We start from the raw sequence: 26,720 nt of genomic DNA on the forward strand, positions 1-26,720 counted from the left end.
AGACAAGGCACAGCTCACTGTGCTACTTCAAAGTCACACACACACTAGGATTTCCCCCTCATTACTGCATTACTACAGGGATACCTACCCGGACTTGGCTGACTTTTGAAATAGTTGTTTCCTTTAATTTTTCAATGACTGGCACAAGCATTTGGTTACTAGTGATCTGCCCAAAGTGAATCCTAATAGAAAAACAAAACAGTCACGTTACAAAGAGAGGTAGTGCTCCACTTATCCTTTCTAGAAAAGCAAACAGATAATATCAAACCAAAAAAAAAAAAAAAAAAGCAAAAAAAGGATTAATTTTACCATATCATGGCAGTATAAAAAATGGCTGAAGATGTTTCCTCTCTACTACTCACTTTTATCTGATGTCAATTTTAACAATACTATCCTAAAAGTTATGACACATTCAACTTGTTTGCAAAGCTGGCCCTTTTCCCTGCCATTTACCATGAGGCCGCAGACTTTGACAACGGTATTCTAGGAAAGCTCAGAGAGGAATGAGCGTGCTAAGAAATGCTAACTCAACAAAGGTTTGTTAATATTTCTAGGAAAGCCACAGCAAAAAAGAAGATAGTCACTGACGAGAGTCGAACTCTGACCTACAGTACCAAGATGACCTCAGTGAATTCACTTTCCTCGATGCGTAACTCACACTCATGTGTGACCTGTCACAGCTACTTGTAAGGCACTAGCCATCTCCAACCCTCTGATATGCTGGAAATATTCCTAGTGTTTCCCTTAAGATCAGAAACCCTGATTTAGTACCTATGCCAAGCAGTAAGAAATTATTAGCAACATCGTTGAGTGCCAACTTGAGGCCTCATCACTTGCCTCAAATTATAAATATGGCAAGAGACTAACATAAACATATCCCTGTTCTTCTATTGCTACTATCTTGATGGAATAAAAGGAACACAGGATTAAGAGTCATGAAAATAGGTCAATTCAAATACGAATTCTCTAAATATATCTGTTAGTTTTTTAACTCTTTGGTATTGGCTGATGAGTTTATATCTTGTCTTCCTAATAGCGTTTCAAGGAGTGTTGGATCTGTCTCTATTCCCGGTCTCTGCTGTAACAGCTGGAGACTGAGGGGGCAAAGATACAAGAGTACACTCTTAAACTCCTACAAACACACTCTTCTCAATTACACGTTAAGAGCAATTCTACATATTTAAGAATAGTCTAATAAACATATTTCCTTTGTTTCTTACTTCCCTCTGGATATGCCCTGATGTTTCCATTTGTTTCTAGAGACCCAGGAAAATAAAGGCACTATTCCAGACGATGCTGTTAGGAGGACAAAACCAAATCCTTTTGCTTACACTAAACAGTTAAACAGACACAACGAATGAGGCCAACTGGCCACTCGGTACTAGGCTCTCAGCAAACAGACCAGAACCAGAGCTACTGCAGCCTGGAGGCTTATGCCTACTAAGCATCCCTGAGCAGTGCTCCGCCTCATTACTTAAAGAGATGGGCCACCATGACCCTTGTTTAAGGACAAGACTGATTCCACAGCATAAGAAATAATTTATGTCACACAGCAGTGAAATCCTGTAACCATCTCTGAGTCTCAAACATCGGAGCTCCTAATTCCAGTGTGGACACCATCAGTTAAAGTAGCACTGGGGCAGTCAGGCCGAGTAGACACGGTACTCTTTGGAAAGCAGGTTACCTGAGCAGAAAGAAGAGGCACCTGCACAGAAGTTCAATATCAGAGCCCAGCTGGATGAATTCGTTAAAGAGCTTCAGGACGTCTGGGACGTAAGAGAAAGGCAGCACAAGCAGAGACTCTTCCAGCTCGCTGAAGACAAAGAGAATAAACACTAAAAATGCCACATTTCTTAACCTGCTCAATTTTAAAACTTCTACTGATTTTTCTATGATTTTATGTTTGAATAGATCTTACCCATTCAGAGTTAAATTTAATATTCGTTTATATTCTGGATGGTTCCCTCTTTTCCATGTTTTGTTTTTTACATTTAATATTTTAATCTATTTGATGCATTCTGGTCCATGGCACGATAGGAGAATCTAACTGTTTTTCCAGAGTAACTAATTTCTCCAAACTCTTTGGTTGAATGTTCCGCCTTTACATTACGATACTTCTTTTACCATGTATTGAATCTTTACATTTCAGACTCTCTTTCAGGGCTTTCAAGTTGGTCCTCATGACTGACTGATTCTGACAACAATCCTGTAGTATTTTAGTTCTGCTAATTTTATAGCTTTTTAATCCAGGAGAATCTAACTCTTGCTATTCTTCTGGTTTGTTTTACTTTTTTTGAACTAGTTCTAATATCATTTCATCAATTCCAATTCCAAATCTCAAGAGGACTTCAACTAGAGTCACCAACCTGTAAATTAGTTTTTTTAAAAAAACAAGTAAATCTTTAGAACACAGAATCTTCCCTTCTAGGAATGTGTAACATTTCCATTCATTTAAATTTTCTTTTACGTTTCTCTAGTGAAGTTTCGTCATTATCCTCAGGTCTGTTTACTTCTTGTTGTAAGGGACAGATTTAGATATTGAGAATTGTTATGACCTATCAGTAGGTCAAACTCATAAATAAAACCCAAAGGTAAATCACAAACAAGAAACATGATCCTAAAAATACAGAACAAGAGATATAAAGAATTTTTAGAAACCAATGAGAAATTACTGAAGAGTACAAGAAAGGGAAACTAAAAATTCACAGGAAAAAAAGACAAAAGGCCAACAAATTCATTAATAATTGAAAGAAATTAATATAATACAATACTACCTTTTGCCTCTGAAACTGGCAAAGAATTTTTCAAAGCCTGGTAAAAAGTCATTACAAGCATTCTGGAAGGTAATTCCGCAACACAGACCTTTAAGGAGCTCATGCCCATTGATCAGTTATTGTTATGCTAGGATTCTTATCTTAAAAAACAACAACGAAGATTTCTATGTAAAGGTGTTCACAGAAGCACTACTGCTAACGGCAAAAATCAAAAGCAAATCCAATAGTAATTATCCATGCAATGAGTTTTTTGATATAACACAACGAATTTATTTTTGAAGAATATTGGTAACATGAGCAAACGCTCAGGAAATATTCTGTGAAAAAGGACAGGATACAACATTATATACAGCAGGATTCCAATAAAAATAAGCCATCGGAAACACACAATCAGAAAAGGTTACCAGTCGGTACTTGTGACCGATGATAGATGCTTTCATTACTCACAATGTGCAGTAGCACTACCCTTCATTTGTCCCTAAAATTTCCCTTCATAGTTTAGGAGGAGCCTCCTGGCTCTGCCTCAAAAAGAGCCTTATTATAATGTATTATTTTCCACCAAAATTCTGACACAGTTCAACTTACATGGAAAATAACCATCAGTTATAACTCCTGTTTATCTCATGGTCAGACAGGCAGTCAGTAAATGTTAGCTGACAAATTGTAACCATACACTGGGACTCACCTCGACTTGATCCCTTTAAAAATCTCCAACACATAAGCTGAAGGCTGTAAAAGAAGCACAGCAGCCTTAGTGATGCCTTGGGTTGGTTTCTACGGAGGCTCCCTCATTCCTATCTCCTAAACACCAGGGATCCCGCTCACATGACAAACGGGGCTCTAAGCGGGCAATGCATGTGCGGGCTTAGAGTCTGTCACATTTGGGTTCGCAGTCCAGCTCTGCCACTCCCCAACTGTGTTACCTTCTATCTGTGAGTCAGGCCAGTTTCCTAGCAGTAAAATGAGGCTGCCCTGACTCACAGGATGAGTGCGATGAATGACACGTGCATGGAACGTACTGCAGACTGCTCGATGTGCACACACTGTCCCATTTCTCCCTCCTCCTCTATCTGACTGACGTATGCCAACTTTTCCTCCGGAAAGCTCAATTTCCAAGTTCATTTACGTGGACAGAATCTGCAAGAGGGCTTTGGAAACTGGACAAATAAGCACTAGAAAATACGAGAGTGCCATCCAGTCCAACCAAAAAGGATGGCTTGGAAGTTACGCTAAAATGGTCCTTTTGAAATACTCAACACCACGGAAGACAAAAGAAAGTTTTAACGGCAAAGTATTCCCCAATACGTCCAGCCTCAAATCATGCTTCTTGAGGGGCGCCTGGGTGGCTCAGTCAATTAAGAGTCCAACTCTGATCGTGGCTCAGGTCATGATTTCACAGTCCATGGGATCGAGCCCTGTGTCAGGCTCCAGGCTGACAGTAAGGAGCCTGCTTGGGATTCTCTCTTCTCTCTCTCCACCCCTCCCCCACTTACACTCCTCTCTTTCTCTCAAAATAAACAAACGTTAAAAAAAAAAAAAAAAATCATGCCTCTTCACTTCCTACTTTGCCTCTCTTGTCCCTGAAAGTAACCTCTGAGTAATCAGGGGGAAGCTGTTAGACACTCTACTCACAGAGATGTTGCCATAGGCCATCAGGATGGGGTTGATGGGAAGAGGAACCTATGAAGAAATTATTAAATCACGTCATTAAAAAACAAGACTTGGATAGGCACTATCGCAGGGCGACAATCATACTCTAGTTTTGAAAAGGGAAACCCTACGAATTGAAAGAATATAAAACAATGACCAGGCCTTTTAGTTTTAATAGTGCTGATGAATGAGTTGAGACAATATTTTATCTGGAAATCTGGAATGGTTACAGTGCCTCTGCAACCAAAGCAGCAGCAGGAGTTTCTACCCAATATAATGGTCACCTCAGTCTGGAATTTCCTCTCTCTTGCTTTCCATTAAAACCAAGCTTCCCTCCTCCTAGGCCCTCAACTCCTTCTTTCTAATACTTGAAATAGGAAAGACTATTACATTTATCTCATTTGCAGTTCTAAGTCAGGAAAGTCCTAAAATGATGGTTTTCATCTCAGGAATTCCATTTAGACACATTTCTCAGAGTGTAACTTCATGGACTATCTCACCTCTTTCCCTGCAGCTTTACAAATGGCTTTGTGTTCCTTCATTTTTGCAGTTTCCTCTCGGTATAGCTCGACAGCCTCCATGATCCTCTCAGCCTACACAGATGGCGACAAAGGACAGACATCATTGCCACATGCCCCATCATTCTGGAACACTGCAACCAGAAGACCTGACTAGAGAACTACCAGATAACTTGAATCCATGTAATAAACACGTGTCAGTAGAGTGCCAGACAGACACTTGTAGACGTCTTTGGTTTTTCTTTTCTTTCTAATTTATGGGGAGGACACTAAGCGTCTTGGATTCAGGTGAGACCGTATGTACGTGCACTCAGGGAGCAGGGCAGCTCCCGGCACCTGAGAGGTGCCGCTTCCAGAACACTGGAAGAATGAGCTCTCCTTTCTACAAACCATCACGGACTTGGCACTACTTCTGTCCTCGGTTACAAGGAAGGAAAACAGGGGTTATGATCTCCACCTACATATTTCATCAACTTTTCGCCACAAAAGGGCTATCTGGTTGACAAATACTTTTCACTGAAAAGTTGGGATCCTCTTTAAAAATGAGATACTACATTCTGTATCAACTTACCGCTTTGACCGTTTCAATAGTTTTCTTTCCAGTAAAGTAATTTTCACCTTGAGTCTCTCCTGGAACCTGCCAGAAAAAAAGAGATCCTTGACAATACTGCTGAGAGGCATTACAGAACCAATTAGAGGCACCTGGGTGGCTCAGTAAGTTAAGCATCCGACTCTTGAATTTGCCTCAGGTTGTGATCTCGTGATTTGTGAGATCAATCCGCACATCGGGCTCTAGGCTGACAGCGTGGAGCCTGCTTGGGATTCTCTCTCTCCCTCTCTCTGCCCCTCCCCTGCTTGCACACGTGTATGCGCTCTCACTCAAAATAAATAGACATTAAAAAAAAAAAACAATAAATTAATCATATCCAGAAAAGAACAGACATCACTATAATAATGGTAACATGGTGTTACCAACTACTGTTAATAGGGTACTTACTAAGTGCCAAACATTGGCAGGTATTTTATATTCATTATTATGAGAATATCCTATTCTACAAAAGTTTAAAGAGAATGCCCAAGGGAGCCTGGGTGGCTCAGTCAGTTGAGTGTCCGACCAGGTCATGGTCCCAGGGTTGTGAGGTTGAGCCCCCACTGCTTGGGATTCTCTCTCTCTCTCTCTCTCTCTCTCTTTCTCTCTCCCTCTACTCCTCCCCCACTAGCATGTGCTCACACATTCCCTCTCTCTCTAAAATTAAAGGCAAAAAAAACCCCACAAATTCCGAAACCTTTTGATTTTTATTTTTGTTCTATGATTCCATGAGGCCTCCTTAAAAAATGAAACAAAACAATAGTGAGAATGACAATCATGCATTACCAAATTTGGTCAGTCATTTGTCCCTCAAAATCAGGCTATACAGTTGAATCAAACAGGACTGCACAGACAGCGTCCTGCATGAGCTGGTGATGACTTCAGTATCTGATCCTAATTCTAATTCCATTAGAAATTCTTGAAACTAAAGTAAATTCGAATAAGATAATCACAGGGCTCAATCCCAGAGTCCCAAAAGATTTACTTACTACTGGCTGGTCTTCTTTGGCCACGCTCTCCTCATATTCTGCTTCCCTTTGCTGTCAAGAGAGAGATAGAAGTCAATCTGGAAGAAAAGACATGGTCTCTACATGAAGTGAAATGAGACTGAAAAGCTGCTTCTTTCAAAATGCAGTCCCCTAATAGCATCTCTGTCTCTGTGTGGCTGCTGAATCAGTGACAGTAGTGCTGGAAACATCTCCTGGAGGTCCCTGGATTCGCACTGGCTGAGGGGTGGCCACACTAAACAGAACGCCGCGGCTGGGACAGCAGGTCAGATACCCACCAGCACCTCCGTAACCAAGCCTAAGTCCTTACCATCTCCCTTTCTTCCTCAAGAATAAGAGGCTCCCTTGTTCTCTCCCAAAGTCTCAGAGATTTGTCATGGGACGATGACACAACATAGTCTCCACTGGGGCTTAGAGCCAAGCACCAGATTTCCTGGTGGTGCCCCTAGAGAGAAAAGAAACAAAAACAAAAACCCTGAGAAGAAATACCTTATTCATTGACCGATGCCTGCTCTACATCAGTGGGAAGTCCACACTTGATCTTAAAAGTAGTTCTGAAAGGGGCGCCTGGGTGGCTCAGTCGGTTGAGTGTCCGACTTTGGCTCAGGTCATGATCTCACAGTCTGTGGGTTCGAGCCCCACATCAGGCTCTGTGCTGACAGCTCAGAGCCTGGAGCCTGCTTGGGATTCTGTGTCTTCCTGTCTCTCTGCCCCTCCCCAACTCATCCTCTGTCTCTCTCACTCTGAAAAATAAACAAACATAAAAAAAATTAAAAAAAGAAAAAAAGTAGTTCTGAAGTACTGAGTACTGAGTAGTAAAGTTCTGAAGTACTGAGTACTGAGTAGCAAAGTTCTGAAGTACTGAGAACTGAGGAAACTAAGCAGCAAGAGTCACCTCCAGAGTCTGTATGTGTTCAAATTTGTCCGCATCCCACTGCTTAATCTTATGGTCCTTCCCAGCGGTGAAGAAGAGGTGGGACTTGGGTACGAACTGGAGGTACATCACGCTGAAAAGTGAGAGAAGGGAGCAAATGTCATCAAATTCCACATTAGTGAAGAGTCTCATGCACATAGTTTTGAAGAGCTAGTTCTAGAATGCCTGATTATTTATATTTTAGAATTTTACATTTATGACTGTCTGAAAACACCAAAATAATAGACACAGAGGCACAAGGGAAATGATACAGGTGACGCAAAGGGACGTCTTTGAAAAGACAGCACCTACCTGTCATCGTGCGCAAAGAGAGACTTGTGGCAGTCCCCGAAGTCCAAACCCCAGATTTTCACGTTCCTGTCAGCAGAGCCAGTGGCTATTAGTGTCCCATCCTACAAGGAAGAGAAGTAAACCGTTACTTTGCTTGACTATCAGAAACTCTACAATTAGACTACCCAGAACATTTAACCCACTTTTTCCAGAAACAGTAAAATCAATACCAAACAATTAATTTCATCTATCAAGAGCACCTATTTCTTTGCTTTTATCTAAGGTTGCCTTTAAAAGCTTGTTGAGTGAGAGCAAGAACTCTGCGGCTCCAGTGGGTTTGTACTGCTGTAGGGTGGTGGCGTGCCCTGATGTCAGTTACCTATTTATGTTGTTAAACACATAGGAAGAATGTCTAATCTCTGTCCTAGGATTTGGGGGAAGAGGGAGGAAGAAGGAAAGAAGAGTCTGGGAAAGAACCTACTGGAAAGTTTGCAACCTAGCCTTTTATCTCATGTTCCTGATCTCTATTTCTCCTATCTTTCCTATCTCAACTTCTCATTCAAATGGTTGTCAACATAAGAACACCGGAAAACGGGGCACCTGGGTGGCTCAGTCAGTTAAGCGTCCGACTTCAGCTCAGGCCATGATCTCATTGTCTGTGGGTTCGAGCCCCACATAGGGCTCTGTGCTAAGCTGCTTGGAGCCTGGAGCCTGCTTTGGACTCTGTGTCTCCCTCTCTCTCTGCCTCTCCCCCACTCACACTCTGTCTCTCTCTCTCTCTCAAAAATAAACGAACATTAAAAAAATTTAAAAAAAGAACACCGGAAATACTGTGTGACACCTACCTACTGTTAACGCATGGAATTCAAACAGCTAGAGCATGGGGCTGATCCCTTTCACACAGACTAGATCGTGTCTTTAAACACATTATTGCCACTCTTAGCCATAACTAGACATTGCAAAAATATGATTTTGGTCAAGAGACTAAAAGTATACAGATAGTGCAAAATATGGTAAGTGTCCAAATACGAAGCCAAGTTCCATCCTCCTCGCCAGCATTATCCTTCAGAACAAAGAGGAAGCCTTTTTTAAAATCATATTTTAGGGTGGTCTACCAATTATAGTATTTTAGACAGCAAAATACTATCTGGAAAATCCACAGTGGGGTTAGTTTTAAGGATTAATTAAGACATTTGTGAACATATTCTGAAAGTACTAAAGTAATATACATATTTAAGGTACAATTATAACATATGTCATTTTATGGCTTTTTTGGGTGAAAGATTAACAACAGGATGAAAAAAATACTCTGAAGTGAAGATAGCAAGCCAAGAACTAAGAAAGTGCTTTAGAAAAGACAACTTGTTTCTGAGACATTGTTTACATTTTACTTACGTAAGAGATGTCCATGCATATAACAGGCAGTTTGTGTCCATACAGTGAGAGAAAAAACTATTAAAAAAAAAAAAGAACAAATAATTCACATCTATCTATAAAATATAGGCACTGTTTGTTACAAGTGGATCAAAAATATAACTTTAAAATATAATAAACACTGTTCTGGATTGCTTTATATTTCCCGAGAAGACAAAGCACTGAAGGCAGCTCAGCCTGGGTCCAGCATGCGGACCCTGCATGCACCTGCCACGAGCGCTGCAGTGCAGTGGAGCCCGGCATGCCCCTGACGCCCACTGCCTCAGGCACAATAGGGCACAGGGACGTTCACGGCACCTCTCAGCTGAAAAGACTTTGGGCCCTCGCTTCACAACAATGTTCCCAGGCCAGATCCAGTCCTGCCGACTCGGGGCCCAGGGCCCAGTAATCTTATAGTTTTAAAAGCAACCCAAACGATCCCGACGTATAGCCAAGTGTGGAAGCACTGCCCGGGAGACCCAACAACGCTCTTAAGCTACCGGCTGCAACAGGATTTTCTGAACTTATGAAATATAACTTGCCTCAAGCAAAATTTATGAACCAAAGGGTTCTTTAAAACTCTGGCTTTCCTAGTGCACCTAAAATGTTTTGATTCCCGTATAAATTTTTAGAAACCTATCACTGCTGGGCACAGTTAGGGCCACTTTACAGTCTCAACCCAACCAAGGTCAGTCAGAAAGACAGAAACTATTTGCAGGCATAATCACTGTACCTTTAAAGTGTCAACATAGAAAATTTTCACAGTACAGTCCAGCAAAGAGACAGCCAACAGCTTCTGATTGGGAGAGTAACTGACACAAAGAACATCTTCATCTAGTTGCAAGGTTCGGGTTTGTTTCACAGAAAGTCTAGCAGGACAGAAAGCATCAAGGGAAAAATTAATAAATGAGGGCTCTACAAAGGCAGACAAAAATTCCAAAAAGTCCCTGGAGCACAAGAGAAATACACATGTTGGGTGCCTGGGTGGCTCAGTCGATTAAGCGTCTGACTTCCGCTCAGGTCATGATCATGCAGTCTATGAGTTTGAGCCCTGCGTCGGGCTCTGTGCTGACAGCTGGGAGCCTGGAGCCTGCTTCGGATTCTGTGTCTCCCTCTCTCTCTGCCCCTCCCCCACACATGCTCTGTCTCTCTCGCAAAAATAAATAAACATTAAAAAAAATATATGTCAAAAACCCATTCAGTAGTTCCCCATTTTCACTCTAAAACAAGGACACTAATTAAAAAATGTCTACTCACCTCTTCTGGGTACTATTCTCATCTTTTACCAACTCAAAATCCCAGAACTTGACAGATTTATCTGCGCCACCTGTCACAAAGCCACGCTGAAAATCAAATGACATTGCAATTAAAAAATATTTTGTTACGGAAACTTTGATAAGACGACATCAAAATAGCATAAAAGACCATTTGTATTTAATGGCATGGGAGAAGAATGAAGAAAAATGTAGTTTCCCTAACCCTTCTCCTTGCTCTTTTGGGGTGGCAGCCACAGATCTTATTTGTAAATTCCTAGCAGGAGCTAATGTAGACAGTAGCTAGGGGAAAGTTCTAGCTATACTTTCGTTCAGCATCAGGAGGACTCTGAACACTGTGGGTCTTTTGCTCCACCTAAGAAAGCACCAGTCAAAAGAAGTTGCTGCTAATAAAATGGTTTGACAAATATACACAGACTAGATCATCTAAATAAGTTCATTCAAAGTATTTCTCAGAAGGGTATAAATTTATTCTTGCAATGTCTCTGCGTAAAATACATTTGAAATTGTTTTCTAGTATCAAGAAAATCAGTCCCATCGCATTGTAGTGTTAAACTCTATAGAACATGGGTCAGAAAGCTAGATCGCAAGTGTTTATTCTGCCATTTGAGATTTGTAACATAGGAAACAACCTTACAAGGACCCTTGTGATGCTGAAATGACCAAGACTATCTAGCTTCTAAAACCATTATGAAAGAATAAAGGGTAAGATGGATATAAAAATACTTTGAGAGGGGCAACTGGGTGGCTCAGTCAGTTAAGCGTCCAACTTCAGCTCAGGTCATGATCTCAGGGTTCGTGAGTTCGAGCCCTGCATCAGGCTTTGTGCTGACAGCTCAGAGCCTGGAACCTGCTTTGGATTCTGTGTCTCCCTCTCTCTCTCTGCCCCTCCCCCACTCATTCTCTGCTCTCTCTCAAAAATAAATAAATGTTAAAAAAAATAATAAAAATACTTCGAGAGATAGAATCCCAGATGTTACTACTATTTAAACTTTAAATGCTGTTTTATTCTGACCACAGACGACGTAACCTGTTCTAACTTCCAGATTCCGTTTTTTCCAAAAACAGCTACTTTCAGTAGATGGTTTGCCACTATTGAGAAGGTTCAAGTGAATGGGCCACAAGCTCTTATTAAAGTATTGTCAAAAAACATCTCAAAATGCTGACCAACAGCACCATTACTAGAATAAGCATACAGTTCTCCAAAGTGACCCCTCACAAGGGAAGCACCCTGTTACTGACTTGAAAGGGCTGATACGTTTGCTACAAACACTAGACTTCTAGCCTCGTGGATGTAGGGACTGAAAGGAGAAACAGAAAGTCTACTGCATCCTCTGCACTTTGTTGCCCAAGGAAATAGTTCCTTTTAGGAAGCAGCACAAAGCACTGGTAAAAATCATGAGGCCAAGTAATCTGATGTCATGCAGCTGAACGAGAATTCACTTGCTACGACAGCTATCCGTATTATCAGGCACATGATATGCCACCACTTAGAAAATCTCATGATTAGACAAAAAGTTGGCTTTCTTTAAAGATATCCTGAAGAATCTTTGGCAGGCAGCAGGAAACGCTGATGCAAACAACGGGAAAGGCAGCTAGTGTACTGAAGTCCGGATCCAAATGTCTGGCTTAGTTACCTGATCTGGAGAGAGAGACAAGGACCACAGAGCTCCATCGTGTGCATCTACTGTCTCCAGCAGATTTCCTGAGGCCAGGTCATAAAGCTGCAGCTTACCTGTCTGTGGAAGACACAAAATGAGCACAGCTCCAATGAGCACACCCATACCCTCTAAGATTCATGCCTACACAATTCAGATGTGGCCAACTGCTTGTGAATGGAGCGCACGTTCTGCGTGATGAGTGAGGCCGCCGATGCGTGGAGCAGTCTCTGGCAGGGTTGCTCTGCTGCCCAATGACAGAGCCTGCGGCCTCACAGTACTGGGCTCGTCACTTTCACTGATCCCTCAACTTCAGAAGGGCAACAGCATGGCCAGAGGCAAACCAGGAGAAACACAGCAGCAAATGCTCCTAAAAACCTTTCGAGTTAAAGCAATTTTAAATGGTATCTGGCTTAACCAACATTTCTCCATCTAGTTTTGGTTTCCTCCTCTCCAGTACACTGACAGTGAGAAACAGAAATCTACCTACAATGCTAGGGAGGGCAATGGACTTAAAAATAAACTGCAAACGCTTAGAAAACAATGAGACACACTTCCTGTTTAGTAATTGGGATATGCCGCGGTCACAATACCAAGCGAGGAACACACACAGCGGCAAAGCCCGCTCTATGATGGGCTTCTGCAGGGGAAGGGGGGTGCGGAGAGCATAAGGTGGAAGGACTGGGGTCCCAGGGCTGACTACTGCTGAATTCACCTCCAAGAGCCCATTTTCTCATCTGCAAAATGGGGCTTATAGCAGCAACCTCTCTAAGCTGCTGTGGGCGTTAAATAAGATCCCGTACGTTAAATGATCAGAGACTGGGCTGGGATGTGGGGACTGCACTTTAGTCATACAGGTAGGTGGACCTGGAAGGTACTCACAACATGTTTTCCTAACAAAAACAATACAGGGACGTTTGTTGAAAGAATGAATGAAAGATGAGAGAAACTTTTAATTGGCACTTAATGTCCATTCCAACACTGACCCTAAAATCTCTCTAGCTTATTTTACACTTTCAGCTGGGCAAAAAATACCCATTGTGATACACAGGATTTCTAATAAAGTGATCACGTGCACATAGCACTGGTTTAGGGGGATAACGATGACAAATAACTTGCAAAGCACGTTTTAAAGTATTCCATGACCTTATTCTCCCTGTGCCTCTACTACCAGCTCTTAGTCATTAGTTATTTGCTGTGAGTCAGTTTCTGTGCTAAGTGCTTTACCTACTGTGACGTAGGTTATTCACCCCATTTTACATGAGAAAACCAAGGCTTACAGGAGTAGGTAATGTCCAAAGTTCTCACAGCTAGCAAGTGGAAAATCTAGCACTCAGACGTAGGCCCATCTAGTGCAAAAGCCACTGTCAAAAAACAAGTGTCACCATCCTATTATACAGATAAGGAAACACACTAAGAGAAGTTTGGTGACCTTGGGGGAGAATCTGAACCCAAATCTGTGTCTGCTCATTCCTGCATGTCTATCTTCCAATCTGATTAGCAACTGGGAATGAGGACTAGTCAGTCTGTCTCCATTGAATGCTTCCAATCTGCCAAGCATGACACTAAGTACTTTGTATATTTTATCATTAGTCTTCTTAAAACAACTACGTAGGTGCTCATAAAAAGATGCGTGAAAGGCCGATCACCAAAACATGGACAGTGATCTCAAGGTCGTGATTGTAATTTTATTACTCATAAGGTTTGATTTTTTTATAAAATAAAGAACCTACAACTAAAAAGAAAACCCCTCAAAAAAAAAAGGGGAACTGACTACCAACCTTCACATATCATCCAGCTCTAATACATTTCTAATACATTCCTGTTTTGTGCAAAAACAGGAGCCAGAATTCTTCAACAACTTTAAGAATATCGAGAAGAGCCTCCAGAGTGCGAGAAGTCTGTTTACCTTTGTTCCTATGACCACCTGTCTGTCACCAGGTACGAAGAACGAGCAAAGCGCGTATTCACAGGTCATGGTGCGAATGCACTGTAGCGTGGCCCTGTGGGAAAGAAGGAATAAAGAACTCACACATTAAGAAACCTGCCTCCCCATCTTAGAGGTCAATGCGTACGTTCAATACACACCTAGCCACAGACTTTGGCTCAAACCTAATTATAGTCAAGAGAGAAAAAAATTACATGGCACCTAACTTTATTTTTTGTGTAGGGGCCTCCTAATCCTAAAGAACAGAGATTATGTAACAGCAGGGCATAAAAAAGCATGTGCTGGGCTCAACGGAGCCCGCTGTGCCACCATAAAGACGTGAGCCCAGAGGATTATAGGCTGAATTAGCATATTAATATCTCTGCAAGTAAAGTTCATTTTATTGGACCATAAGCATTCATCCACTCAACAGATAAACATCAAATGCCCACTTCAATCAACAACTTACTGAATGCCAAATGCTATTCTAGGTGTTGGCAATATAACAGTGTGTTGAACAGAAAAGAGGTCCTGAACCTCATAAACCCGAACATTCTTTAGGAACAAGGCAGCCACATGCTGGCCTATCCAGTGCTGGCAGGTGTCCCGGAGAAACCATGCTGGTCAGAAGGGAGGAGGAGGGCGTCCTGGTCGAGGGCAGGACTGTCATTTGGTGAGAAGACAGGGAGAAAGCCTGTATCTAATGGGGAAGATGGTTCCAGGCACAAAGACCAGGAGCACAACCGCCACCACAGGGGCACGTTCTTGCTGGGTTTAGGGGATGACAACAGGCCAGCAAGCTCTAGGGCAGCAGAACGGGAGTGGAGTCAGAGGGGAGGTTTGTGAGCACTCTGGTGGCTGTGTGGAGAGACCGAAGAGGGTGAGGCACACGGCAGGGAGACCCGTCAGGAAGCTATCGCGACAACCCCGGGGAGGAAGGACAGCGGATGGGGCTGGTGGCGGCCACACAGGTGATAACATGTGGTCAGATGCGGGCCATGTCCTGACAGTAGAGCTGACAGGACCCGCTAGTGAACGGGGCCGGGGATGGGGGAACGGCCCTGAGCAGATGGGTAGGCTGTCAGAGAAACAGGATCACAAGCATGGTTTGGGACATAAAACCTTGACATGCCCAATTAGACATCCACCTTACTTAAATGTAAGGGTCTGCTGTTCAGGGAGAAGCTAAAGCTAGAGAAACATTTATGCATGGTGAGTGCAGAGAAAGCAGCATAAAGTGACTGTAGACCGAGAAAAGGTCCAAAGACTCTGCCCTGGAAGCAGTCAGACACTTGGAGGTCAGAAAGGTAAGAAGGACCTGGCACAGACAGAGGGAACAGCCAGCAGAGGAAGAGGAAGTAATGAGAGTCCAAGGAAGTTATCAATTCAAGGAGAGAGTGTCACATGAAGCTCTTAGGTCACGGGATTCAGAAACATGAAGATCAGCGATGAGGTGACAAGAGCTGCTGTGGCGAGACAGTGGGGAAAGGCCTAATGGAGAATGGAGACAGAATGGAGAAAAGAAACCAGAGGATGGGCTGGCTCTGGAGAGACTGAGCAGGAAACGGGGCATTACTTTTGAGACGGGAGATATTAGAGCATATCTGTAGGCTGAGGGGAACGATCCAGTAGAGCAGGCACGTTACAGGTGGAGGAGGAGGACCAGCGCTCGCAGGGAGCAGAGGAAGAACCTCAGGTACACGTCGTGGGGAACTCTGGTTAGGAGCACCACCATGGTAACAGGAGGGAAGACGGATTATGTGGGTGTAGATGCAGCCTAGTTGGCAGATATGCTGGGAGCACGTGAACGTTTTCTAGGATTCCGTTTTTTTAGTGAACTAGGAAGCAAGCTCACTAGCTTATAGGTGCTAGGGGTGTCTGGTGTTTGAGGAGACAACAGGTATAGAATAGTCATCTAGGAAAGTCAGGAATGAGAAATTGCAGTCAAAATACTGGGCAGCACTAACAGCCTATTAGAACTGAAGGAACAGGCAGCACGTTTGTGCATTTTCCTTGAGCCAAGTACAGCGACAAGCTTCACACATGGAATAAGCTTGCATTTTTTGGGCACCAAATTTAAAAAGGCAACTTTTCCCACTCTAAACTCCACACGCCTACAGTTAAGATACGTTCTGAGGGAACTGTAGGTAGGGCCTGAAGAGACTAACAACCAACCATCAAGAGTACTCAAGTCTGGGGGGCCTGGATGGCTCAGTCAGTTGAGCGTCCGAGTCTTGATCTTGGCTCAGGTCACGATCTCATGGTTCGTAAGATCAAGCCCCATGTCAGGCTCTGTGCTGCTCTGTCTCTCTCTCTCTCTCAAAATACATAACTAAACTTAAAAACAAAGCGTACTTAAACCTAATTCACGGGGAAAATCACACGACTGGATAAAGCTATGGAGAGCACCAGTTCACAAACCTGTTCCATATCTTCACGGACTCCGCCGCCGCTGAAAGGATAGCAATGTTGTCTGAGCTGAAAGACAGAGTCCGCACATCGCTGCGATGACCCCCGATGGTGATTCTGCTCGTCCTCACAGCCTGAGGAGCAGGTGCAGATGGGCTCAGTGAATAGGACTCCACCAAGTTGTTCTGCAGTAGGAAGACCACCTTCAACTCTCCTTGAGGCGAGTGAATCAAGTCAAAGGATCTGCATGAGAAAATAATTCATAAATGTTCTAGCTACCATCTTCGCTCACAAGGTGAACGTTTTCTAGTAGAACGGCTTCACCGTGTCCTCAACCTAAGACATTTGAGCAACTGTAAAGAATTTTACAAAAAGTGCTCTGAGAATTGGACAGTCATTGAGCATAGGCTGTTAAGTCAAAGAAACCTGGGCTCAGATACTGAATCTGACATATAACTTGCTTTTGTGTGTATAATCTTTTAAGTGACCATAAATCCTTTTGGAACATAGGGTACATGTTTTTCTTTCTAAATAGCAGCAGGAAAGAAGACTAAACAAATAGAAAAGGTTATTCTAATAAAACAAATATGAGATGATGAATAATTGGCCCATGCTGAGGGCAGATATCCCATGATCACTGTCTCCAAATATATAATTCCTCTAGGCTGCTTACAAATAGCATAAAAAAGCTAATACAACTTTGTAGCACAATATTTCTATAATGCTACTTTCAAGTACTTCAGATACTTTATTTTTACTCACTTGATTTTGGCAGAAGTTTTGATATTAGTCACCCGTTGGATTTCATCTTGCAGAGTCATTTCAACATTGACTTCAAGGTCTTCCTCCTCCCCTTTGGAAGAATTTAATCTAGAGAGGGGGGAAAAAGACTATCATGCTACTACTTTTCTAGAAGAATCTTTGCAATTACTTGAGTCAAGTTCTGTGTGATCCTGGGAGTCACTTAACAACAGGATTACCGTGAGAATTAGACAACACAGTGTATGCAGAAGTGCTTTGTAAACTACAGTGTCATAAATACAAAGTTTTATTCCATTTAACAGGTACCCTCAATAAATGGATTCTGAAGGCAACGGCCCATAAAATTTCCCAGGCCAAGTCTTTGTAATTCAAACTATCCCAATGATATGTTTCTAGTAAACTTTCTTTACTTCAGAACTTTTTACAAGATCCACTAACCTGTACCTATCAATCTAACAATGTCAGATAAACCAGAGGTCTCAAAAAATTTGCCAAGTCAGGTGTCTTTTCCTTTGAGCCTTGCTAAATTTCAACCATTGAGGAAACAGTTACTGTGGTTATTATAACAACCTATTCCAAGGTTATTTTGCCCCCAAATGTCATTGCTACAGTCTTTCTCCTCATGACCTCCACTGTTAGCATTATGCAACCCAGCTTCGTTCTGTACGGGCTGCTGTCACTGAAGACACCTGCCAGCCTGAGAACAAAATCATTTACAAGCTATTTTTACGAAATCTGTACAGCTTTTGTAGTTCTGTATGGCTCTGAGCTCAAGACTCAGGAATGTACTATGAAGTTGTACCGTGGAGCAGAAATTTAAAATTTGGACTATCAGTGCTACACAAAATCTTCTCTAGCTTTTAACAGTAATCGCTAGCAGGGTAATCACTTCCTTAAAGAAGTTTTTCTATCAGGGCTATGTGGCCCACCCAAGATATTTTATTAGTAGTACGTATTTTTAAAAAAACTAACTTTGCTTTCTTTCTAGCTTTTTTCATCTTCTTATCCATTTTCTTCTGAACTTCCGTTTTGGAAAGGATGCAGAACACTTCTAGCACAGAATCGGTTCCCTAGAAAGGTGAAAGTTGACGTGAGTCCAGGAAAGGCAATTTGTAATGTAGCTTTTTCTCACTAAGACCTAAACAAGAATGTTCCTTCAGGGCTTCCTGGTTGTATTAGCTGGGACAATTCCCTCTCTCTGGGATTGTTGGTTCGTGTGTAAAGTGGGAATACCGCTTCCTATCACAGCATTGCTCTCAAGACCAAAGAGGAAGCTAATGCCATTAAACTGCTTAGAAAGCACACACTAACGTTCGCTAACGATAAGGACCATCACATTAACCATAACTGTGTTATGCTAATAGAAGCTAGGGATCCTAAGTCTACACAACAGCACATACAGAACTGTTAACACGACTGGGGGAAACGCAGTCTCTGCACTGAATGTGAAACAAGCACGGTCTCTGAGAGGGAACAGCCCATCCCTATTGTTTTCTCTGACGACTGGTACTCACGTGGCAAGCTAGAATCCTGCCCGTCCTGTCTACGGCAAGGTTCACGACTCTGTCCCTGCCCTCCCGCATGATGGAACCAGCTTTTCTGCACGTAAGGATGCGCTACGGAAGAAGCAAAGGAGAAGGTGAAGGTTAAATGTAAGTTCTGTCAAACCTCTGAAAAGATACGATTCTAAGAAATGCGGGTGACAAAGGTATTTCCTAAAATGATGAGAACTGCAAATTTTTAAATTAAAAAATCTCCAATTCTCATTGTTCCTACGACTCAATTCAAATGAAGCTTAGAAACAAAAAGAAAAAAGAATTACGTCCTCAGGAGTTTCATCTGTCTCCGGGGTACCATCCCGAGGCTCAGGTGTATCCTGTATCCCAGGGGGAGACCCTCTGCTTTTCTTGGGCTCTGGTTCTTCTAGGTCATCCATCTGTTTTATAAAAATAGGAAAATAAAAGCTGAAATAATGTGTCCCAGCCCTAATGACTTAGAAACCTATCCTCATGGCCACCGGTAACTTCCATTTAGGGTTCTCTTTGATCAAACCTCTTCAATGGTAGGACGTTTCCTAGAGTATTTTAAAAACTGACTATAGCAAATGCAAACAAAAGTGTTCACTATCCTATCTCCAATAACTTTCTGAAATGTATGGACTATAGCTAATAAGTTATTAACTTAATCTAAGATAAAAAAAAAAAAAAGGTGACTGACTTTTCATTAACTTTAAAAACTTCTTAGGTAAAAGAGCTACCACCATATTGTGGAGGAAAGATTCAAGTCTGGAATTGAGAACGACAGAGGCAATAAAACCTACAGAGGTTATATGTTCTCCTTTAAAGAAGCAACGATACAGCCTAGACTACTGCAGTAGAACCCACCAGAACAGCTACTGAACACAACACTCCACACCTAACTCCAGCTAAATTTGAGGTCCATAAACTTTTTTCCACACAAAATCTTTACGGATCTGAGAAAGTAACAGATCTTCTCAGAATATATTTTTATAAACACATGGAAATTTTACACAGATTTTTGTCCGAGGGGAAAGGGCCACACATATTCTTAAGTCCACCCACGGACACCCAAAGGTCCAGGAATTTTGTGCTAAGAGTTCCACAAAGTAAAAGATTAGCATTACCAGAAGGTGTAACCCTAAAATTATCCTTCTTCAAACTCAAATGAATGAGGGCAATGGCACTAATAATGAAGAAAAAAAATATCTGTTTAGGAGTTGGAAGTTATCAGTGATAGAATTCCTTCTAGTACAATGAGAAGAACTCAATGATTACATCTGATTCTAAATTCGATGAGCCCATGAAGCAGGGGCTTTAGCAGGGCTGCTAAAACACAGCGCTGCCCATAATCAGAAAAGCAATTACCTCCTGTAGGTAGGCTATGTCCCACGCCCTCAGCTCACTGTCAGAAGACCCAGTGATGAGTCGCTTTTCTTCTGACACGAGAACCAACCCCCACACCTACAGGGTATAAAAAGATCAAACAGGATTTTTAAGACATTCCAGGATATATGATGTGGCATTCCAAAAGTCTAAGTATACTATCTGTAGCGAAATCCCTTTGGAATTTACAAAGCTAATATTAGGTAACCTTTTCAAAATACTGAAAGAAATTCTAACCTTTGGAAAGAAAAAGTGGTCTGTGGTAGAACAGAAGTTTCTCTGTAATTTCCTACCCTTAAATTTACATAATGGCTGTTCAGCACAAATCGATCTAACTAGAATCCACTCAAAGGACAATTTTAAGTCTGGTACTTCTTTGTTTCAGCAGTGCCTTGCAAATAAAAGGTACCCCCATTGATGTCTACTGTATAATTTTCAGCCTCAAACATCTAAGAACAATATTGTTGCGAGTCAACAAAGAATCTAGTTTGCTTTTCATCATCATTAATTCCAGGTATGTTTTTGAAAGCCTGGTGAGAACAAAACATGGAGGAGGATACAACGATCTAAAATACTCCCTGCTCTTCACTGAAAATATGTATGTTCAAGTGACTCTTAAAATGGCCACGTTTGCTGTTTACGTGTCACCGGACCAGGCACTGTACGGTGTCATTAAACCCCCCTACAATCATAAAGGTGGACACATTACTTAGAAGCAATGAAACTCCTATTCGTGGGTTAAAAACCTATCCAAGGCCAATCTTTACTAAATCCCGAAGCAGCTGTATCTGCTCCCACGGCCGGCACTTCCTCCACCGCACCAACCTCTCTGTCTCTCAGGACAGCATGCAAGGATTACTGGGAGTAGTAAAAACAAAGCAGGAGAGAACACCATCTTTTCTTTCTGCCTTGCCATTCTTTCCCTGGGCCCGTGACCCTACATGTACCTCAGTTCGGTGGCCAACCATTGTTTTAAAGCAGTGCTGGGTGTCAAGGTCCCACCATTTCACCAGGGTATCTTTCCCACTAAAAAAAGAAACGAGAAAAATTTTATGAGGAAAAACCAGTAAACAGGACATCAAGGACTCATTTGTTGCCTTCAAAAAAATACACACAGCAACATGTCTAATGCTACTACTCCTCCTTTTTTTAAAAAAAAATTTTTTTAATGTTCATTTATTTTTGAGACAGAGAGAGACAGAGCATGAACAGGGGAGGGTCAGAGAGAGGGAGACACAGAATCCGAAGCAGGCTTCAGGCTCTGAGCTATTAGCACAGAGCCTGACGTGGGGCATGAACCCACGGACCATGAGATCATGACCTGAGCCAAGGTTGGATGCTCAACCCACTGAGCCACCCAGGCGCCCCTACTCCTCCTTTTTTTAAGGAGGAAAAAATCCTAACTCCATGTGGCTATTAGGTACAAAATACCACGTTGCACCTGAGAGCACAAAAATAACCTTGAATTCAGAGTGATGAGGCACTTATCACCTGTGTGATGGACCTGTGGCCCACCATTTCGAGCATGGCAGCATCAACCTTTTCCTTCTGTCAGCTGTCTGACACAGAAATACCTCGGATCTCTTCTGCTCCCCCATCTCCCGCTTCCAGCTGGTCTCTATGCCGCCTCTGTGAGGCCTTCACTCCTTCGAATTCATTTCTGTACACAAGCCTGAATTTCAGTTCTACTGCCTGAATTATTTTCATAGCTTTTCATCTGATCTCTTTGTCCGTTCCCGTTTCTTCATTACATCCAATAAACTACTATCAGATAATCACAACTTTTTAAACTTACACTAGCTCCAGGTTCTCTATAGAATCAAAATCAAATTCTTCAGCACCATTTTCAAAACCTCTCGTTAATTGGCTTCTGAGTCTCCCTGCCAATGAGCTCTACTCCTCCTGCCTCAAACACCTCTTCCCTGCTTCTTCACTAATATAAATCCAATATAATTCTCCTTCATGACCAAACTGGAAAAAACCAAAAGACAAAAAACCCAATTTACGAAGTCTTTCGTATAAAATCCCACCTCACTGTGTTATTTCCTTACTTTTTTTTTTAACAGTTGACCCCTGTACAATGAGGGGGCTAGGGGGCACCGGCTCCCTCACCCCAGTGGGGTCAAAAATCAACATACAACTTTGACTCCCCCAAAACACTACTCACATACAGCCTACTGTTGACCGATAACATAAACAGCTGCTTAACGCTTACGTTGTATGTAATATGCATTCTCACAACAAAGCTAGAGAAAAGAAAACATTAAGAAATCATAAGAGAAAACACATTTACAGTACTCCATTTATTGGAAACAACACACGGATAAGTGGACCGGCCCAATTCAAATCTGTTGTTCAAGGGTCAACTGTTCACTGAGCTATAAAGGGTACAATTCTAGTGGAACCTTAGTCGTTCTCTCATAGAACTTGTGTTATCTAACAAGACACACCAATGGGCCATCCCACAGGAACTAACCCACCAACGGTATGCCATTCAGTGCTCCTTCACAACTGCTTCTGAGTCATTACTAAAGTTCTTCTAGTTACTGCTGGCAAACCTTAGGATCCCAAACTTCCCTGGGTGGCCATTCCTCAGGACCAATAATTATTATAGAAGGTTGAGCCATACGAAATGGCGGATATCATGTTTGACCTACACAAATGGAAATTTCAAATGGCTCAACCTAAGAGAAGGGTTACGTGTAGAGCACATCTGTTCTCAAAAGGCAGGCAGGAATTCAGGCACTTGGTATTTACACCAGCCCACTGCTCCACATTCTGCTTTCCTGACTTTCTAGGGATCCAGAAAGCAGACAGCTCAGTCTATGAAAGGCATGTCAAGGTTTAAGGAACATGGAAAAGCTAATGCCAGGGGATAACAATAACAAATCAGAAAAGATACTTTAAAAATGCTAGAAACAACTCTGGATAGCTTCTATGATACCACTGGGGAAAAGAGGGAAGGACAGAGGAATGCAGAGGGCAAAGGAGGAAGCGAGCACATGAGCCTGAGGAGAGTGCAGAGAAATGAGGAAGGAATGAGGCACATTTCCTCTTTGAAACCCTCTCTGATGCATTCACATAGGAAAGAACTAGAAACGAAACTGTTATTTCTTTACCTAGTAACTAGTAGATTCTTTTCTCGTAGAAACAATGCTTGTGTCACGGCGTCCTTGTGCCCCTTCAGACGGTAGAGGCCACTTTCATTGATCACATCCCATACGATAGTATCTGTGTCCTAAAGGGATCAGATAACACAGAAGAATTTTCTTTACCACAGTGCCTTGAGAAACAATAGGATGTAGTATTTTTACTGCAAAGGTGATATAACAGAAAACTGTAGAAAATCTGGAAACACATACAAAAAAGTACAGAGGGAATAAAAACCAGTTAATTCTACCACCCAGATGTAACCACTGTTGCAGGTATGCTGTTTTATAATGTTCCAATCCAACATCCAGATTATTTTTAGAAAACTGGGATCATGTTATTGGTAACATTTTATAACCCCCCCCAACTTTTTCCACTTAAAATATTTCCATTTTTCCACATCCCTCCAGACTGTTCTCGTTTTCAATGACCATATAATAATCAATCCTAAGGATATACCATAACCCATTTAAAATTTTTTGTTTTAACCACTTAGGTAGTTCCCAAATTTCTATCATAAATATGTGGAAATGAACATTCTTGCACAGCAATCTTTGTACATACCTCAGATCAGAATACTAAAAAGGGAAATTCTTGGGTTAAAAGGTATTAGTTTTCAAGTTTGCAATTCATTGCGACAAGGTGATCTCTTTAACTTGCACCAATCTGTAGGTCCACCAGGGATATGAATGACAAGGCCAGTTTTCCCATCCCTTTGGCTCTGGATATTATGAGCTTTTCAAAAACCACTGCCAACTTCAGAAGTTAAAAACGCTGTCTCAGTATTTATTGGATTTGCATTTCTGAATACTCACAAGAAATTCTGCACATGCTCTACAGTGATTGCTGGCCGTTTGTACCTCTCTCGAACTGCTAGGTCACGTCTTTCATCCTCCTTAGGGTCTTACCTTTAGCTCGTTTGTAAAGTTATTATGAGATGAACGCTATTAATCCTTCCTATACTGAAAATATTAAATACGTCCCCTTTTTCAATGTCTTTTAACTTTTTTTCCAGTTTCATTGAGAAATAACAATCATACATCACTGGATAAACTTGAGGTGCATGTACACCATGACAGCAACAGGTTCAGCTAACACCCATCTTCTCGTACAAATACAACAAAAAGCAAAGAAGATAAAAGGAAAAAAAATTTCTCCCTGTGAGAACTCAGGATTTACTCTCAATAAGTTTCCTATTTTTTTTTAATGTACAAACGCTTTAAATCTAAATATTCAAATCTATTGATCTTTTCCTTTGTAATTTCTTTCTTTACTGACATGCTTAAAGTCCCTTTCTACCTTAGTAGCAGATACTTACTTCCAGTGTATCTTCTAGTGTACTTAAAATATCACTCTTTACTATTTAAGTTTCTAATCTGTGACTCATTTTGCATATGGCATAAAGTAAAGCTTTAATTCAAAACTTCCCCCTACATACTGAGCCAATTGCCTATACTATTTCGTGAGTAATTCATCATTTTTATACACACCAGAAACATTATCTTTAAAATATACTAATTAGAAACATGAGAGTGGATTTGAGTCTGGGATTCCCATTTGGTTGCAATAATCTACCTATTTTTGTATTGATGCCAGATTAACACATTTTAAATTATGACTTCATAATGCATTTAGTATCTGAAACCTCCTAAAAACATCTAACTCTGAAAACAAACAAACAAACAAACCTGAAGCCCTGTTTTATTATTCAACTTTCCCAAATTTCTGGTGTTTTTGATTCATTTGTTTTCCATTCATGCTTTAAATAATTTGGTCATGTTCTCAAAAAACAACAAAAACTTGTGAGATATTTAAATTGCTTTATCTGTATAAGTGAACTGGAAAAAACTAGCATCTTTGTCTTCCCATTCAACATGGTTTGTATCTCTATTCAAGTCTTCTGTTACATTCTTCAGTATGGTTTCATAGTATCTTTCTGTTATTTAACCTACTGTTGTCAATGCAATCTTTTTTTTTAATTTTTTTTTTTTAACATTTATTCATTTTTGAAAGGCAGAGACAGAGCGCGAATGGGGGAGGGGCAGAGAGACAGGGAGACACAGAAACAGAAGCAGTCTCCAGGCTCCGAGCTGTCAGCACAGAGCCCGACGCGGGGCTCGAACTCACGGACCGCGAGATCATGACCTGAGCCGAAGTCGGCTGCTTAACCGACTGAGCCACCCAGGCGCCCCTGTCAATGCAATCTTTTATACTGCATCTTCTAAACTGAAGACTGTGGACTTTATTGGACTTAATGGCAAAGAATGACCCCTGTGTCTCTCCTTGACTCATCTGTTTTTCCCCTAGTGTACTGTTTTAAGTAGCACTTCCACAATGATGTTACATAATAGTTATCTGGGGCACCCTCATCTTGCTCCTATATTTAACAGGCTTTTGGGGCGCCTGGGTGTCTCAGTCGGTTAAGCATCCGACTTCAGCTCAGGTCATGATCTCACGGTTTATGAGTTCCAGCCCCACGTCGGGCTGTGTGCTGACAGCTCAGAGCCTGGAGCCTACTTCGAATTCTGTGTCTCTCTCTCTCTCGCTGCCCCTCCCCCATTCACACTCTGTCCTGTCTCTCTCTCTCTCTCAAAAATAAACATTAAGAAGATTAAAAACAACACCAACAACACCAACAGGCTTTTATCAGAGAACGTGATAGGAAATAAAATGAACCACCCAATTCATACTCATCCTTCCCCCTTTATTTCCACCATCTATACTGTTCTGTACACCAAAAACCCACTGTTTCACCCATCAGTTTTTGTGAACAACCAGCTTCAACATAAGCCTTATAGTCCTTTACTAAATCAAAATCTGGGCACCTGATTCAAAGTCTCACCTTGGACCCAGAAGCCAGTCTGCCTCCTAGCTGATCATACTTCAGGGAAGTGATGGCTGCCTTGTGTCCATTGAAGGTCACATTTCCTTCCCCACTCAGGAGACTGAAGATTCGGATAGACCCATCCTCATAACCAACAGCTAAGTGCAGCCCATCTGGGGAGGGACACAAGCAAGTGACTTCTTGTTTAAGTCCCTGAAGGATGAGGATCTGCAATTGTAAGAATCATAAACGATGTACAGGAGTTAAACAGGTCATCAAAGGAAAAGTGTGGGAATAATCAGGGACAATAAAATTAAGAGCGTCGATAATTCCAGATCACTCTTATGAATGATAATAAAATTCGACAATTCATCTCAAGTTCTTTAATAGAGGAATTATTATTTGTGCTGGGCAATGAAACACTCAAGAAAGGGTAAAATTATATTCTCCGAAGCCCTACATTAGCATAATAATGTGCAAAAGTTTCCCAAGTGATAAATTACTAAATCCTTATCCTATGTTAACACCAAATGACTTTCCATATAGGGTTATTAAAACATCCTCACTTTAACTGAGCCCCATCTTAAAGAAGTCAATCTGTGTGCCACTAGAGTGCTGTATGGTTTATCCCCAAGAAACTCTGGGTGGCAACAAGCAT

At 41.7% G+C, this 26,720-nt stretch overlaps 2 protein-coding genes across 6 annotated transcripts in view; one reads left to right on the plus strand and one right to left on the minus strand.

The window, feature by feature from the left end:
- Positions 1-14,017, plus strand: part of SPAG17 (sperm associated antigen 17) — a 239,057-nt gene extending 225,040 nt beyond the window's left edge. The window contains exon 49 of one of the 3 annotated variants that reach the window (XM_060626305.3): positions 13,929-14,017. The gene's annotated coding sequence lies outside the window, so the exon portion shown is untranslated. Of the gene's footprint in view, positions 1-554; positions 771-4,974; positions 5,166-13,928 lie in introns of those variants that run through there. The other 2 variants (XM_060626304.3, XM_060626306.3) reach the window with 2 other exon arrangements.
- The window catches only part of WDR3 (WD repeat domain 3), a 30,981-nt gene that overhangs the window by 987 nt on the left and 3,274 nt on the right, over positions 1-26,720 (minus strand). For all 3 annotated transcript variants that reach the window (XM_060626308.3, XM_060626310.3, XM_060626311.3), the window contains exons 3-26: positions 26,081-26,290; positions 23,208-23,326; positions 21,036-21,114; positions 20,071-20,166; positions 19,008-19,121; positions 18,700-18,801; positions 18,158-18,255; positions 17,186-17,293; positions 16,436-16,666; positions 13,997-14,090; positions 12,067-12,168; positions 10,413-10,498; positions 9,889-10,024; positions 9,138-9,194; positions 7,764-7,864; positions 7,434-7,545; positions 6,849-6,983; positions 6,521-6,571; positions 5,514-5,579; positions 4,925-5,017; positions 4,407-4,454; positions 3,460-3,503; positions 1,685-1,813; positions 89-182 (exon numbers count right to left, since the gene is read on the minus strand). In XM_060626308.3, the coding sequence (XP_060482291.3) occupies positions 89-182; positions 1,685-1,813; positions 3,460-3,503; positions 4,407-4,454; positions 4,925-5,017; positions 5,514-5,579; positions 6,521-6,571; positions 6,849-6,983; positions 7,434-7,545; positions 7,764-7,864; positions 9,138-9,194; positions 9,889-10,024; positions 10,413-10,498; positions 12,067-12,168; positions 13,997-14,090; positions 16,436-16,666; positions 17,186-17,293; positions 18,158-18,255; positions 18,700-18,801; positions 19,008-19,121; positions 20,071-20,166; positions 21,036-21,114; positions 23,208-23,326; positions 26,081-26,290 (2,505 nt within the window). The remainder of the gene's footprint in view (positions 1-88; positions 183-1,684; positions 1,814-3,459; positions 3,504-4,406; positions 4,455-4,924; positions 5,018-5,513; positions 5,580-6,520; positions 6,572-6,848; positions 6,984-7,433; positions 7,546-7,763; positions 7,865-9,137; positions 9,195-9,888; positions 10,025-10,412; positions 10,499-12,066; positions 12,169-13,996; positions 14,091-16,435; positions 16,667-17,185; positions 17,294-18,157; positions 18,256-18,699; positions 18,802-19,007; positions 19,122-20,070; positions 20,167-21,035; positions 21,115-23,207; positions 23,327-26,080; positions 26,291-26,720) is intronic.

The sequence above is a fragment of the Panthera onca genome, chromosome C1 (genome assembly GCF_046562875.1).
Source record: "Panthera onca isolate mPanOnc1 chromosome C1, mPanOnc1 haplotype 2, whole genome shotgun sequence".
In the NCBI taxonomy this organism is placed as follows: domain Eukaryota; kingdom Metazoa; phylum Chordata; class Mammalia; order Carnivora; family Felidae; genus Panthera; species Panthera onca.